This window comes from Melozone crissalis, unplaced genomic scaffold (assembly GCF_028551555.1).
Source record: "Melozone crissalis strain CALT ecotype California unplaced genomic scaffold, PUWL_Pcris_2 ptg000019l_1, whole genome shotgun sequence".
Classification (NCBI taxonomy): domain Eukaryota; kingdom Metazoa; phylum Chordata; class Aves; order Passeriformes; family Passerellidae; genus Melozone; species Melozone crissalis.
Window position 1 is genome coordinate 917,763 of NW_026535797.1, and position 17,167 is coordinate 934,929.

Sequence of the window (17,167 nt, forward strand, 5' to 3'; positions counted from 1 at the left end):
TGGCTTTGCTGTGGGAGTGCAGTGCTGGGCAGTGCTTCCATCAGGTTCCACTCCCAGGGGCAGCAGCTCCTCTGCTCAGAGCCCTGCCAGGTGGGTTTGTGTCACAGACATCTTTTCATGGAAAATCCTTTCCTTAGGATTTTTCCTCCTGGGAAGCCTCAGGAACAAAATGCAAACAATGGTTATCTGCTGCTGTGGAATGCAACAGGTGCAGCTGGGATTGGTCTCATGTGCTTGTTTCTAATTAATGGCCAATCACAGTCAGCTGGCTCGGACAGAGAGCCGAGCCACAAACCTTTGTCATCATTCCTTTCTATTCTTAACTTTGCCAGCCTTCTGAGGAAACCTTTTCTTCTATTCTTTTAGTATAGTTTTAATATAATATATATCATAAAATAATAAATCAGCCTTCTGAAACATGGAGTCAGATCCTCATCTCTTCCCTCATCCTGGGACCCCTGTGAACACGGTCACAGGTTTTCCCCATCCAGGTGTTTTGCAGAGATAATCAAAACTCCACAACTTTGTGACAGTTGTAAAGCCGGGATGTTTATTACAGCGCTGGACACATGTGAGAATCATCCCCTAAAATGACATGTGTACTTCTGGGAACTTCAGCTCCCTTTTTATCCCCCTCTCAGATACATATGCATACAATTCCACAATAGGTTCATACATATTCATTTTTACCAATTTCAGGTGACATTTGCCGCTAGTTCTTATTTACCAGAAGGAATCCCTAGGTCAGGCTGAGCTGCTCTCACAGCAGTCTCTGTCTCTCTCTATCACCCTTTGTCTCCCCATCTTGTCTCTGTCCTTCACTGGAGCAGTTTCTCTGAGCCTAGGCCTTGCAGTCAGGCTACATAGCCATGTTTGCTAACCACAGACTCAATTCAAGAATGTACATTTCACCTAATTCAAAATGGATTTCTACCCTGGAAAATTTCCACTCTGCCTCACAGGTGAGGCTGGGGCTGGCAGCACAGCTGGGGCTCGGGGCTCACACACTGACACAGGAGTTTGTCCTTTTCCCTCTCAGGAGCCTGGGCTGCACAGGCAGGCTGGGCTCTTTTTCTGTCTGTTAGAGGCTCAAATTAACTGAGATTTGTGTCGCTTATAAAGCCCTCACTAAACCAGGTATATTTCTTGTAAATGGAGCAGAAGCCTTAGAAGGAAAACCCAAACTGAGTGAAAGAAAGGAATAAGCCTGGGAAGGACAATGGGATTGTTCCACGAGCAGCCCTTGCTTGTCCCTCCCCAGAAGAAGATGAATAGATGAGAATTCCTGTGATAATTCCGTGAGTTCTAAATCAGAGCTGAGGGAACACCTTGTTGTGGTGGCTGCTGCTGTCTTGATATTTATTGATGCAATTAAAGCATTAGGAGCTCTGCAGGTGTGGCCAAGGCTGGCTGGAATGGTGCTGGGATGCAAAGTAATCCCCAGGGGATGTTCAAACCCAGCTTTTGTGCTTTTGGGGGCCTGGCAGGAATATTGGGGGACTTGGAGAGGGGAACAAGGCAGCAAATCCTGCTGAGGCCCCTGTAAAAGATGGGAGTGATGTGTCTTTGTGTGCTTTTGTCTTGCTTATTATGGAGGAAAAAAAGGCATTTTTTAGACATTATTTTTTATTATTCAACTTTATTATTCAGCTGTTTGGGGACTGTAAAATGAAGCCACAGAGTGGATTTCAACTAATATATTCCCAATGCTTGGCCTGAATCAGGGCTGGATGTGGGGTAGACTCAGTGCAAAGCTAAACCTGATGGAGGAGGAAATTCCACAATCCCAGTGGATTAATCTGCACTTTTAGGATTTGCATCTGCAGGGTCTTTTGCCTCCTGGTGCAATTCTTGGCATGGGGATAATCTCAGCATTCCCTGGAACAGGAGGGGACCCTGGAATGCTGCAGACACTCTGCCCAGTGGGATTGAGAGCGGAGCAAACCCTGTGCCACAAACCATCCTGTGAATCATTCACATTGCTGCTGCACTTCCTCTTGGAAACTAAAATTAGTATAGAAATACCTGACTGGGAGTTTATTGTGAGGGAATAGAAATTCCAGGGTGCCATGGCACGACGTGGGGGTCTGTGAGGCTGAGAGCTCAGGGTTTGAGGTGGTATTATTATTATTATTAGTCACCCAATTAAACAGCCATTCCTGTTCAGCCCCCTGGATGGTGGGAACCAAATCCTCAGGGATTTTCCTGATGTTTGCTCCCAGCTTTGCTTTGGAGCTGTGGATGTTTCCTGGGTGGCTCCCCCGTTCCTCAGTCAGGCCCCACTAAAGTGTAAAGAAATGTAATGAGGTGAAATGAATCTTCCTTCTTGGCCAGAATATAAATGAGGGAGCTTAATTACATTTCCCAATTTTAAGTGTGCCACAGGAGCTTCCCCAGGGTGCTAAATGGAGTTTCATGGATTTTATTGCACGTGCAGCTCTGTTGGCACATGCAGAACGTGGGGATGGTGGAAGGGGAAAAGAAGGATGTGGGGACACTGGGAGGTGTCCCTTGGCAGGGGTGGCATGGGATGGGCTTCAAGGTCCTCCCAGCACAAACCAGGGATCCTGTCACCCCCAGAAAATCCCTCCTGCCAGCCCCTGTTCCACACTGAGCTCCCTCTGTGGTGTCAAGAGCCTGGGGCCTTAAACCTGACTCAGAAACCACCAAAAAATGGAGCACGAGGGGTCACATTCCTGGTTTCTGCCTGGCTGGGTTCAAATTTCCAAATCTAATTTCTGACTCAAAGCCTCCCAGAAATGAGTGCTCGAAGATTTCACTCCAAAACACAAAGGATTGGTTCAGGCAGAAATAATTACTGTGCTGTGACAGGAGCAAGGGGAGGTTCTGGGGGCCTGATGCTGCATAATTCAGTGTGTTCTCTCACAATTACATCCTGTCCAGAGAGGAGATGGAAATTTGCTGCTGGGGTTTGTGTGAGGCTGGAAAAGGACCATAAAGGTTTGGGAGATGGGACTGGGCAGAGCAGTGGGAAGGGCTGTGGGAGATGAAGGCTGTGGGGTCACCATCACCATCACCATCCTCCTCACCCCCTTTTGTCCTGCTCCAGAGGCTCCCTGGGCTGCAGGGGGGTCCCACCTCCCCCTTCTGGAAAAGCTCTGTCCCAGCCCAGGAGAGCCCCAGTCCCTCCAGCCAGGCTCAGCACAGGTCCCTGCTGTGCCTGTGGCCCCTCCAGCCTTATTTTCCAATTCTCTGATTTCTCATTCACTGATGGCTCCATGAATAATTCAGGAGGAGCCTTTGATCCGGGCTGGCTGCCACCTGCCCTGCTGGGAGGGCACGGAGGTCACCCGGGTCAGGAGCTGCTGCTTCAGAAACTGCCCAAAAATCCAATCAAGCCTTTTTCCCCCACTTTGGAGGCTCCATGGAGCTGTGTAATGCAGCAGGAGGGCAGAAGGTGTGCAATACTGAGCCTGGGCAAATCTCAGTGCAGTTCTACACTCTCGGAACCAGGCCGGAGGCACTCTGCAGTCCCTGCTGGGTGTGGGCTGTGTGTCCTGCAGAGGGAATGGCACAGCTGTGTCCTGGCTGCAGTTGGGATCCCCTGAGTGAGGTGCTAGAAAAATTCAGATTGTTGAGGCTTTCTTAAAGATTAATAATGATTTGTATTGCTCTGCTCCCTGGGACAGGGATGGGACCCAGGGAGCGGCTGGAGCTGTGCCAGGGGGTTTGGATGGATTAGGGAAAGGCTCATCCCCAGAGGGTTCCCAGGGAATGGGCACAGCCCCGAGGCTGCCAGAGCTCCAGGAGAGCTTGGACAGCACTCCAGGTGTGCCCAGGTGGGGTTTGGGGTGTCTGGGCAGGGCCAGGGCTGCACTGGGTGATCCTGAGGGTCCCAGCTCAGGATATTGCATGATCCCACAGGATTTACAACAAAGCCCAGGAGAGGATCAGAGTTCTGAGGCAGCAGGAGAATCTTGTGTGTGGAGATAACCCAGGAGGGAGGCAGGGAACATGGTCTGACCCTGTACCAGCCTCCAGACCCAGGGGTGTCCAAGCTCTCCCCACTCCTGGTGGCACCTCGGGCACCTGGTGGGCTCTGTCCTGCTGAGGAGGATTCCCCTGCTGGAGGCTTTTCACCATTTTCCCTCTTCCTTTCTGCCTTTTCTCTGCAGCCCAGCTCAGCCAGGGAAGGTTTCAGTGGTTTTTGTTCCACAGTGTGTAAAATGTCACTGCCATTGTCACTTGGGAACGGGATCTCTCAGGTAGAGAGAAGAGATTTGTCTCGTTTTTGGGCACAGTTCTGCCAAGATTTCTTTTTAATGAGTAAAGCCAGCTCGATGGCTCAGTCTCAGTGCAGAATTTTGAAATTCTGGGGAATGTTCACTAGAGAGGGGTTGATGCGAGAGGAGCAGCAGATCTGAGACAGATAAATGGTGATAACTGGCTTGTCCTGGGAAGTGATGGATCCTTTTGCAGGAGTGCCATTCCCACCTTGCCAGAGCAGCTCAGAGCACCTTGTCATAGTTCTACATAATGCCAGAAGTGTCCCTAAGGAATGGTTTGTGCTTTCCAGTATAAATTGTGGTGCCTTTTGCTCTCCAGCCCCTCCTGGCACAAAGCAAGCTCAAGGAGAAGCACCCCTGGGGCTCTGCTTTCCCCGGGCTCCCAGAGCAGGAAGGTCTCACACCAGCTCCATATCAGGGCAGTCAGAAATAATGAGAAAAGGGGAATTTCACCCTGGGATCACAGCACATCCTGGGCTGGAGGGTGTGACGGTGTTCACAGGGGTTCTTGGATGAGGGAAGAGACGAGGATCTGACTCCATGTTTCAGAAGGCTGATTTATTATTTTATTATATATATTACATTGAAACTGTACTAAAAGAATAGAAGAAAAGGTTTCATCAGAAGGCTGGCTAAGAATAGAAAGGAAAGAATGATGACAAAGGTTTGTGGCTCAGTCCGAGCCAGCTGACTGTGATTGGCCATTAATTAGAAACAACCCCATGAGACCAATCCCAGATGCACCTGTTGCATTCCACAGCAGCAGATAATCATTGTTTGCATTTTGTTCCTGAGGCCTCCCAGCTTCTCAGGAGGAACAATCCTAAGGAAAGGATTTTCATAAAGGATGTCTGTGACAGGAGGTCACCCAGAAGGGCCCAGCCCAGCTCCTGGCCTGGCACAGGCACCCAGCAGTGCCCCATGCCTTGAAGCCTTGCCCAAGCACCCCCTGCCTGTTCCTGTCCCAGAGCAGCAGCAGGCACAGAGAGCTCCAGCAGCAGCTGGGTGTGCAGCCCAAAGCTGAGGAGCTGAGCCCAGCAGGGTCTGGAGCAGGGCTCAGCTCTGCAGTCACCCAGGGACACGAGCTGAGCCTGCCAGGATTTGCATCATTTGCTTTGCTAAGCAAGGCTTGAATGGGGTTTAATAATCCTGCTCTTTTTGTTATTAAATGTGTCGGGTTCAATTCTGTCATGGTGAGCCCTGCTCTTACAGCTCCTGTGATGAGAAATCTCATTAAAAGTTGGGAAATGCTTTCTCTTCGCTTCTGCTGCTCACAGACTGCTTGTTTCAGTCTGAACTTCTTTTTTTCCAGTTAAAGCCACTGTTGGGATTTGGCACAAAGGGAGAGTTCCTGCCTGGGATCACAAGGGCAGCACCAGAGGAGGTCAGGGCTGGGCAAGGGCATTGTTGGGATGGGCACAGTGCCTTGAGCACCCATTCCCACAAAAAGAGAAAAAATGGGGATGATAGACCCTGTCTGAAATGATTCCCTGAGGAATTTCTAAGCTGGGACTCCCCAGGTGTCCCCCCAAGTGCTGCAGCAGGGTTTGGAGGGTGATCAGAGCTGAGGAGTCCCGGGATTATCCCTGGCAGGGAGGGGCGGGACACTTTCCAGGGCTTTGAAAGGTGATCAGAGCTGAAGTTTGCTGGGATTATCCCTGGCAGGACAGAGAGGAGCAGGACGCTTCACAGGGCTGTGGGGGATACTCCATGCCCCTGAACCCAGCAGGTCTGGGGTGTGGGCTCTGCTGGTGCTGTCACTCTCATGGCATCATGGAATAATTTGTTTTTGAGGGGCCCTTCAGAGGTCATCCTGTCCCACCCCCATTTCCCTGGCTGGTTTTACAGGTGGTATTTCAAACACCAGTAGTACAGGACAGGGCTGTAAGAACTGGCTGAATGTGACACTCCAGCTTTGGGGGGTTGATTTGTTTTGATGTCACTTTGCTTTTGAAGCCTCTGTGCCTTCCCTCGTTTTGCTGCTCATTTGGTGGAAATTGCTAAAAAGCAGGTTGTTAAAGGAGGAGAAATTGGAGAGGGAAATGTTCCCCAGCACAGCTCACTGCAGAAGGTGCTCATTGCCACTTAGGCCTGACTCTGCAGATTTTCAGGAATTCTTGCTGACTTTCTTCCCTTCCTGCTCCAATAAGCAATTTACTCCAGCATTCACCAGTTCTGAAGTGGTTATGGCAATGCATATTGAAATGAAAGCTCCAAATGACCCTGCAGGAACAAAAGTGCAGCTCCTGCTCTGCTGGGGAGGGGCTGGGGGCCAGCAGGGGTTGGGATCTGCTCAGGATCCAGATATGGAATGGGTTGGGATGGCCTTAAATCCCACCCAGTGCATGGCAGGGAACGAGCAGGCGTTGGGATCTGCTCAGGATCCAGCCATGGAATGGGTTGGGATGGCCCTAAATCCCACCCCTGCCATGGCTGGGAACCATGGAATGGAATGGAATGGAATGGAATGGAATGTCCCTAAATCCCACCCCTGCCATGGCAAGGACACCTCCCTGTGTCCCAGGCTGCCCCAGCCCTGCCAGCCTGGCCCTGGGCAGTGCCAGGGTGGGAAGTGTCCCATGGCACAGAGCAGTGATGTCTCTCCATATTTGTGTTCTGCTGCACACTGATTTATCAGTGCATAAATCTCTCTCCAGCTGCACTTCTGTGCCTCATGCTTTTATTTCTCATTTCACCAAAGAGAGAAGACCCTTCACTCATTTTCTGACCTCCTCCCTGGGCAGTTTATTCATCTGATGGAATCCAGTGGGGTGACTTGGCTTCTACACCATCAGTTTTAAACTAAAAGAACCCCCAAAGCATTTCTGTGCCAAAATCCTGCTTCTCCCAGTCCCTGTGGTGGCCTCGAGTCCGCTGTGCCAGTGCCAGGCTGTGCCACCCCTCACCTTCCAGCTCTTGTCATTCTCCTGTGCTGCCCCCAGGTCAGGAGTGGATTCCTTTTGTCACTTCCCAGTGCAGCAGGAAAGGAAAGGAGCTCTTGAGCAGACATTTCTGTATCCTTTTCTCAATTTGAAACTGGGAAAACCCAAACACAAAGCACGGGGCAGATGGCTGAAGGAGAGCAGAGCAGTTGGGTCATTCTGCCCAAGCCAGCGATGCTGATTTCCGGGGTTGGCTCTGACTGGGGAGGAGCTCCAGCTGCCCCTGGGGCTGAGCCGGGGGTGGCAGTGGGGCAGGGCAGCTTGCTGAGCCCTGTGCCAGCTGTGCCAGCTGTGCCAGCTGCGCTGGGATGCTCTCCCCAGCACAGCCCCGTGCCTGTGCAGGCAGCCAAGGGCAGCTGCTGCTCAGGAAGCACCACACGTTCCCAGTGTGAGCACAGGGAAGGGCATAATCGCATTCAGAGAGTGCTGAATGTTTTAATGAACGTGTCTGGGCCTTGCAAAGGAGCAGAGGAAGGAAGGGAAACTCCTCAGAGGTGGCTCCTGGGCAGCCTCGTGTTTACCCAGCAGGGGCTGCCTTGAGGAGGAGTGTGGTGCGTCCTTGAGGGGAAGGGGGAGCAGGGCTGAGGGGCTGCATGGAGCTGAAGGATGCTGCCTGCTTGGGAAAAAGTCGATTTTTTTTTTTTATTACTGCTCAATTCTTCCTTTTTTTTAAAGCAGAGAGTATTCTCTTGTCCTTTGCTGATAGGCAGGACTGCCCCAAATTATCTCATCAGGATGGACTGTGCTTCTAAATGAAGCAAGTCCCTGGGCCCTGATCTCCAGCACTTCTGGGGCCAGGAGGTGACAGCAGCACTAATCAAAGTGACTGGGTGCATTGCTGGGCCTGCCTGTCACACACAGGGCTGCAGCTGCTGATTCCACTGCTCCTTCCATCAGGAGAGGTGATGGTGATGTGCCAGGATGTCCCAAACTCCTCCTCCCCGTGCCTGGGGACACACCAGGGTGAGCACTGGGGCTCCTCTCACGGGGCAGGGCAGCCACAGAGGGGCAGTTCAGGGCAGAAATTAGGGGGGTTTATTCATGGAAGGGTTGTAAAGCCCTGGAACAGGGACTGGTGGAGTCCCCATCTCTGGAGGGATTTCAGAGTGGATGTGGCACCTGGGGACATGGTTTCATGGTGACCACGGTGGTGCTGCTGGCTGGGCTTGATGGTCCTGCAGGTCCTTTCCAGCCATAGTGACTGTGGGATTTCCTGATCCCAGCTGGTGCTGCCGTCCCCGTTCTTGGGGCTGGGAATGGACAAATTCCTCCCAGGCGATGTCCCAGCAGTACCAGAACTGGCATTACTGGGATGTGGATTTATCCTGATTGCCCTCCCCACCCCGCCCTGCAGCCCTCTCTCCTCTGCTCTCCTGTGCCTCAACATCCCTGCCCACTCTGGGCTGGGCTCCTCGGTGGGGCTGCCCCACCTCGGGCAGGGCTCTGTGGGGCTGCCCCACCCTCATCACACAGGGCTCAGGGTTCTGAGCAGCAGCTCTGAGCTCTGCCCTGCTTCTTCCTCTCATTTAGTTAAAAATGCCAGCTTTGGGAGCTGCACAGGAGGGTTTGAATCCTTTCTTCCTGAGATAGATAAGATGGTGGGGTAACTCTAAGGAGGGGTTCAGTCTTCAATCATTGGCTTACAAGAGCAATGTTTTTATAAACTATTGGAGTTAATTAGAGTTTGAGTAGTTTATTCTCAAGCCCAGCTCCCGTGGGGGCTGTGAGGGGCAGCAGGAGTGAAGGCAGTGGGAAATGCTGGCACTGCTGGCTCTGAGGAGCTGAGCTTAGCACCAGGCAGGGCATGCTGGCACCTGCAGCTGCCTCCTGGAGCTGCCCACACAGAGCTGGCAACTGCAGGCACTGCTCACATCCCACGGGCTGGGGCAGTGCCCAGCCTGATCTCAGACGCCTTACAGCCTGCAGCTCGGTGCCAGGAGGGGCTGGGGAATGGGGCAGTGCCCAGCCTGATCTCACACACCTCAGTGCTGCAGCTCCGTGCCAGGAGGGGCTGGGGAATGGGGCAGTGCCCAGCCTGATCTCACATACCTCAGTGCTGCAGCTCGGTGCCAGGAGGGGCTGGGGCAGTGTGTGACCGTGTTCACAGAGGCCCCAGGATGAGGGAAGAGATGAGGATCTGACTCCATGTTTCACAAGGATGATTTATTATTTTATGATATATATTATATTAAAACTATACTAAAAGAATAGAAGAAAGGATTTCATCAGAAGGCTGGCTAAGAGTAGAATAGCAAAGAATGATAACAAAGGTTTGTGACTGACCGAGATAGTCTGGACAGCTGACTGTGATTGGCCATTAATTAGAAACAAGCACATGAGACCAATCCCAGCTGCACCTGTTGCATTCCACAGCAGCAGATAACCATTGTTTGCATTTTGTTCCTGAGGCCTCCCAGCTTCTCAGGAGGAAAAATCCCAAGGAAAGGATTTTTCAGAAAATATCCTGGCTACAGCAGTGCCCAGCACTGATCTCAGACACCTTACTGCTGCAGCTCAGTGCCAGGCAGGGGCTGGGGAATGGGGCAGGCACCTGTCCCTGGCCACCTTGTCCCTGTCACCTCCTCTTCTCCCTGCTCACCTTCTCCCTATCACTTTTCCTGTCCCTGCTCACCTTGTCCTGTCCCTGTCACCTCCTCCTGTCCCTGCTCACCTTGTCCCTGTCACCTCCTTCCCCTCTGCCTTGTGTGGCTGTTGGAAGATGCTGGGAAGTGCCTGAAAGGATCCCAGGAGTGTGCAGATGTTCTGCAGAGGCACTGCTGGCTCATCAGCCTGCCCTGGCCCTGCCTGCTCCCAGACCTTCACAGGAACAGCACTTCCCTCCTCCCTCCCTCTCCTCAGGATTGTTTTGGAGTGGAATTGGCCTGAATTTAATCACAAAGGGTTCACGCTCAGGTGTAATTCCAGCCCAGGTTATGTTCAGTTCAGAGCAGAGGCTGATATTGCATCGTGACATTCAACTCCATCCAGGCTGTGTTTGTATTCCAAAGCCATCCATTGCAAAGACTGCTCTTCAGAAGCGCAAAGAGCTCCAAAGCATAAATATTTATTCCTTAAAGGTTAAGATTGCCTTAAATCATTCCAGCTTATTTGGTGAGCAGCAGTTATAATTAAAATAAGCAGTTGAACCCCATCTGCATGTATGAAATGCATATATATATGTGTATATAAATATATATTTATATGTACTTGACTCTGGTGCGGATGGAAGCCGTGGGATAATTGCTTCCATCACATCAGAAGATGCACTGATATTGTTCCTGGATGGGGTAATAAATCAGCCTAAAGAAGCAGCTGAAATTATATAATGGCATGTCACGTTTGAGAGGCGGCAGAGCCAAGGTGGGGAATGAGCAGAGCTCGTCTGCAGTGCGGGGTGCAATTGCAGGGATAATTATGCAAGTTATGGAAATCATCCCAGTTCTGGCTGTAGAGAACTCATGGAACCCAAGGATGGTGTGGTGGTGCTCACAGGGGTCCCAGGATGAGGGAGAGACGAGGATCTGACTCCATGTTTCACAAGGCTGATTTATTATTTTATGATATATATTACATTAAAATTATACTAAAAGAATAGAAGAAAGAATTTCATCAGAAGGCTGGCTAAGAATAGAAAAAGAAAGAATGATAACAAAGGTTTGTCTGGGACAGAGAGTCCGAGCCAGCTGACTGTGACTGGCCATTAATTAGAAACAACCCCATGAGACCAATCCCAGATGCACCTGTTGCATTCCACAGCAGCAGATAACCATTGTTTGCATTTTGTTCCTGAGGCCTCCCAGCTTCTCAGGAGGAAAGATCCTAAGGAAAGGATTTTCCATAAAAGATGTCTGTGACAGGACAGGGCTTGGAGCAGCCTGGGACAGGGGAAGGTGTCCCTGCCATGGCAGGGGTGGCACTGGGCGGGATTTGGGATCCCTTCCAGTCCACACCAGGCTGGGATTCCGTGCTCTGTGTTGGAATATTGTGCTGTGGCACCTGGAATTGTGGAGACACAGATCCATGAGAGCATTCAGAGTGTGTGAATGGGCTTTTGTAACAGACTGAAGGTTTCAGAAGTGATCCATCCTATTCCAGGGTGTGCAGAAGTTGGGAAGGGAGCTGTCTGATAACCCTGCAGGGAATCCTGCAGCTTGGGCTGTGCTGGGAATTGTGATATTCCCAGTCTGCCTTAAAGCAGGGATGGGATGGGATGGGAGGTACAGCCATGAATATACAACAAATGGCACTGGCAGTGGTGGCTGGGAGATGGGACCTGGTCACTGCTGCTGGGACACCTGGCTTTGCCCTGCCAGGGAATGGGGTTGGGTGGCTCTTGTGTGGCTCAGCTCCTGAAAAACCTCCCAGTTCATTGGGAATGAACGCTCCAGGTTGGACCTCAGGTGTGGCAGCAGGCAGGAGTTATTCTGCAGGACTGAGAGCCTGGTTTAACTGGCCTGGTTCTGGTTCCTCATGAATAATGAATGCACATGAGCAAATCACACTTTCTGCTCTGGGCCTTGTCCCAGCAGACTGTGAAGCCCTGGATAAAGCTGCACTTTTAAAGTATTGGCAAAATAATTTCCCCTGGATAGAGTGGGACACGCAGAAGTTGTGATGAGTAACAGTGGAAACCAGAGGATGTTATTTAAAATGAGAACACTGATCTTGCTGTGACCTGCTGGGAGGGCATCGATCTATCCTGGCAAATTCTTACTTTGAGGGCCACATTTTCATTAATTTTAAGTTTCTGGCACTGTTCATTGGCTGAAGATCCGTGGGCATCGTGGCCAGGAATCGAGCTGAGCTCAAACCTTGTTTTAACCCTGCAGTGGGGGCAGGAGATGTGCTCAGCAGATGAATTCCCTGAATCACTGAGGCTGGAAAAGCTCCCTGAGATCCCCCAGTGCAGCTGCCAGTGCAGCCTTGTGCTCAGCGCTGCCATGGCCTCGAGTGCCAAGGGCTGGGCATGAAACCTGAGGGTTTTAAAGGGAATTATTGTTTACCAGGGCTAATTCCACTCTGTCCTTGTGCTCTGCTCGCAGGTTCTGCCTCCAGGCTGGACAGTTCCATGGGGCCCCTGGTGCCAGCTCAGCTCACCCGTGTCACCGCCCTGGCCGCACCCGCCGTCACCCTGATGGCCACCAACCTGCTGGAGCAGGCACGAGCAGGTGGGTGCTGTCCCCAGGGCTGGGAGGGCATGGATCCATGCTCTGTGTCCCTGCAGCCAGGCTGAGCCCCCTCCTGCAGGGCTGGGACCCCCAGATCTGCTGGGGTTGTGCTGGGCTGTAGGAGCATTGGGGGGTAGGACGGTGGGGATGGACGGAGAGCAGAGATCTCTGCAGCCAGGTCAGGAACTTGGGGTTTATTGCAAAGGGCCTGGGTGCAGGGCCCTGCTGGGATTTGGGGTTTATTGCAAAGGGCCTGGATGCAGGGCCCTGCTGGGATTTGTGGTTTATTGCACAGGGCCTGGGTGCAGGGCCCTGCTGGGATTTGGGGTTTATTGCAAAGGGCCTGGGTGCAGGGCCCTGCTGGGATTTGGGGTTCATTGCAAAGGGCCTGGGTGCAGGGCCCTGCTGGGAGCTGCAGCCACAGCTCAGAGCAGGATGAGAGAAGAGAGAGGGTGAGAGGGTAAGAGACTAAAAGCATAAGAGAGTGAAGTTCCCGTTTCAATACCATAAATCTTCTTCTATGCTGAATATTCTGATTCTCACTAACCAATCCAGTACAATATACAAATCCTATAGCATTTACAAACAGCCCATAAGAATCATTACATTACCACACTGTGTTACGTTTTAAACCCTAAAAACTCTTTGGGCCCCTTCTGCCAAGCTGTAGGGTCTGCTCTGACCCTTGGGCCTGTCTGCAAGCAGAGGATGTTATTACATCAAAAGGAGATTACCTTCAGCTGGCCACACCATTGTTTTCCAGTTGTTCAGTAACTGAGGTATCTCAAAGCTTGCTTTCATTTCAATCTCGCTTATAGTTTCCATATTCTCAAAATCTTTTGCCAGGCAATCATATTTATAAGGCTTTCCTGTTTCATCTTCCCCAACACTGGGCTGCTGCTTCCCTGCCTGACCTGGGGCCACTCAGCCAGGGAGAGGTGACGCTGTCACCTTGGGGGCATCACAGGGCCCTGGGGGCACCTTCCCAGACCTGTTCTGGGGATACAAAGGTGTTTATCAGGAATTCCTAGGGACCAGTTCAGACATAACCCACCTGACCCTGCACCCCAGGGAAGCTGTGGCTGCCCCAGCCCTGCAAGGGCCCAGGGCCAGCTTGGGCAGGACTTGGAGCATCCTGGGGCAGTGGAAGGGTGGGCCTGGATGGGCTTCAAGGTCCCTCCCAACCCAACCCAGGCTGTGGTTCTGTGATTTCCAGGGCAGTGGCAAAGAGCAGCTCGTGGGCAGGGTGGCTGTGTGCCTGGGAATGCAGCCATGGAATGAGTGTGTCCCTGAGCTCCACACCAACACTGAACTTGTCTGGGTTCTCATTTGTCCCTGAACTCCATACCAACACTGAACTTGGGTTCTCATTTGTCCCTGAACTCCATACCAACACTGAATTCATCTGGGTTCTCATTTGTCCCTGAACTCCATACCAACACTGAATTCATCTGGGTTCTCATTTGTCCCTGAACTCCACACCAACATTGAATTTGTCTGAGTTCTCCTCCTGCTCCCGCTCCAAATGCCCTGAACAATGACAGGGAGGGTGGGCAGTGTTTGCTGCAGGAAGGAGAAAAGCTCAGCTCAAGGAGATTTGTTCTGAGAGGGGAAAGGAGCACTTGGAGGGCACAGCAGGAGTGCTCAGAGCAGCAGAGTTAAAGGGGAAACCAGTGTGGGCAGGCAGGAGCTGTGTCCCTGGAGCAGGGAAAGGACCTGGATTGGGTGGGACCAGTGGGATCCCAGTGCCTGGAGCAGGGCAGGACCTGGCTGATGGGACAAGAGCTGAAATGCCACCCTTGGATTGAGTAGAAGCAGCAGAGGACGAGCTGGGGATCAGTCAGGGGAGGTTTTGGGCTGATCTCAAACACCAGAGCAATGAGGTTGTGGGCACAGACAGAGCTGGCCTGTGCAGATTCTGAGGGAGGATAAACCCCAGTGTGGGATGTGTGTAGTTAATAAATCAGTTACTGGGAGCACTTAAGAGTCAAACTGTTAATCTTTTTTGAGATTAATGGAGGTTTGGCCTCTTACAAAACAAATTCTGACTATGCCTTGTCCACAGCTCCTCATGGCATTGAATCCATCTTCACTCTTCCCCTGCCTCTCTAATTCTGCTTTTAGAGTTGTTTGTGATCACACCCAGCATCCTCTGTGCTGTACCCAAGGCAGTTGTGCTGCTTCACCTTTGCTTGCATGCTGTGAATTATTCATGTCCCTGTGCTGGTGGAGCCTGGGAGAAGGAGCCTCTTTCATCAGGAGCCTTTATCTCCATCCCCCCTCATCCTCCACAGCGAGCAGAACTCACAGTGCTGGCTGTGCTGCTGACTCTGGGGTGAAAAGGAGCTGGAAACGTCTCATGCTGGCTTCCCTGTCAGGCTGCAGCTCAGCCTGAGCACTTAGGGTGGGGGAGAGGGTAATTAATGAGCAAGGAGTGAAGGTGTGCCCAGTGAACACATTCTTTAAATCTTCTCTTGAAATACCTCCATAGTGTACTGTTGTTGATAGTTTTTCACCTATGATTTTACATTAAAAAGGTTGCCTTCTTCATTTGCAGGTATTATATTTAATCATATCACAAACTAAAATAGCTCTTGCAGTATCTTCTATGTTCTTCTGAAAATGATAGTTATTCCTAGTATCTTCCAAAAACGTCAATATTTTCAAAAGATTCACATAACTAGACAATTTGGTGACACAGTTTGGTGACACAGTGAGCCCTGGTGCTGGTCCCTCCCAGTGAGGGCACAGGAGGCTTCAGGGATGGGGAGGCACTGATGGGTTCCCTTGGGAAGCGGGGGGCCCTGGGGCTCCCCCTGGCACAGCCAGCCCTGCTCCAGGAGGGATCCCCGGCCTGGGGAGGGAGGAACAACCTCTTTGTTTTATTTTCCTCTTTCCTTGCACTGCGGGCAAACACTCAGCGTTCAACTGCAGGTGTAAAACTGAATGGCTCCTGCTGTGCACAGGCCTTCAGGGCTTCCCTTTGTTGTTTTATTTTGTTGGTTGTTTGCTTTTTCTTTTTTTTTTTTTTTTTTTTTTTTCATTCCCGTCCTCTTTTCTGTGTGCTGGCTGCCCAGAGTGCTGCGGCAGCAGGTTCCACATGGGAATGCCCAAGGAGCTGCCTCTGCAGAGCTCACCAGGGCTGCAGCAACCAGGGCTGTCCTGGGGCCTTGGATGGGCTGGGAGGAAGAATTCCAGGAGGGAAAGGACAGGGAGAATTCCCAGGAGGGAAAGGAGAGGGAGAATTCACAGGAGGGAAAGGAGAGGGAGATGACCCAGAAAGAAAAAGGAGAGGGAGAATTCATGAGAGGGAAAGGACAGGGGGTGAGCTTTAGTGTCCCTTCCAGCCCAAACCATCCCATGATTTGTATCAGAGCTTCCAAAGGCAGGGAATGTTTCCTGTCTCTCGAGCCCATGTGCCTGTGGGATGAAATTCACCCTGTATTTCAATGGGATGAAATTCACCCTGTATTTCACAGGGATAAAATTTGCCCTTTATTTCACAGGGAGGAAATTCGCCCTGTATTTCACAGGGATGAAATTCACCCTGGATTTCACATGAATGAAATCCATGGCTGCTTCCCAAGTCAATGGTGGCTGTAAAAGCACCAATGTCACCCTGGCCATGGCTTGTGCCCCCTCAGTGCCCCTGGGGCTCCCCGGGCAGTGTCCCTGTGCCACCCTCTGTGCCAGGCCTTGCCCAGGGCTGTCCTTCCCCTCCCAGCAGCCCGGCAGGAGGAGGCACTGGCACCGGGTGTCACCTCCTGTGTCCAGAGCACCCGAGTGCCCGGCAAGGCTTTGATTCCCAATTACCAGATACCCAGGGAGGGAAGATGAATTCTGAGCCCCTTTTGATGTGTATCAGCAGCTGCCTGCTCCTGCCTCCTTTAATGTGGAAATGAATGGCTCTGGTTCGTAAATCTTCTTTTTTGCTCCCATAAAGCCATCTTCTGAGCAAAATGCCATGGATTTAATGTTGTATTATTCTGAGATGTTCCAAGGGAAGCAGACTCAAATGGGGGCCTGATCTGTACCTGGAGGAGTTTTGAAATAAATGGAGTAGCATTTTAAGGGGAATCTGCCCCACGGAACCCAGAGTGGTTTGGGCTGGAATCCCATCCCCTTATCCCATCCCCTTATCCCATCCCCTTATCCCATCCCCTTATCCCATCCCCTTATCCCATCCCATCCCATCCCATCCCCTTATCCCATCCCATCCCATTATCCCATTCCCCCTGCCCCTGTGTCCCACTGCAATGGGGTGTCTGCAGAGGAGATGCACCCTGGGCACAGGGGCTGTGAATGAAGGGGAGGAGTGGCAGGAGGAGGCTCAGAGCCACGGGCAGCACTCTGGGGTTTGCTCAGCACTTTTTGCTGGTTGTGACTTTGTTTATTTGTTCCACATTTGCTCCTCTCCTCGCAGAGCGTGGCAAGGACCCGAGCAGAGCCGCCTGCCCCCCAACGCTGATCCTGCACACGGAGAGGAAGAGTGTCCCCACGGGCAGGGACAGTGACAAGGTGTGTCCCCTTCCAGAGCCCTGGGAGCCCTGAGCTGCACAAACCCGGGTCAGGGCTGGCCTGGGCTGGGATGGCCAGGGCTGTCCATAAAGCCCTTCCTGCAGTTCTGGCCACAGGGTGGGATCTGTACCCCAGAGCAGCTCTGTGCAGCTGCTCAGTTTGCTGGCTGACCCCTCTGTGTCCCCAGGATCACTCCTTCAAGCTGCTGAGCGAGGCTGACAGCGCTCCCAGCAGGAACAAGCCCGTGGCATCGGCCCCCGTGCCAGGATCGCCGTGGTGAGGAGCTGCCAGG

At 51.9% G+C, this 17,167-nt stretch overlaps 1 protein-coding gene across 1 annotated transcript in view; it reads left to right on the plus strand.

Moving 5' to 3' along the window:
- Positions 1 to 17,167, plus strand: part of TCERG1L (transcription elongation regulator 1 like) — a 52,352-nt gene that overhangs the window by 21,513 nt on the left and 13,672 nt on the right. The window contains exons 5-7 of the mRNA XM_054276772.1: positions 12,232 to 12,357; positions 16,781 to 16,875; positions 17,063 to 17,151. Coding sequence (XP_054132747.1) covers positions 12,232 to 12,357; positions 16,781 to 16,875; positions 17,063 to 17,151 — 310 coding nt within the window. The remainder of the gene's footprint in view (positions 1 to 12,231; positions 12,358 to 16,780; positions 16,876 to 17,062; positions 17,152 to 17,167) is intronic.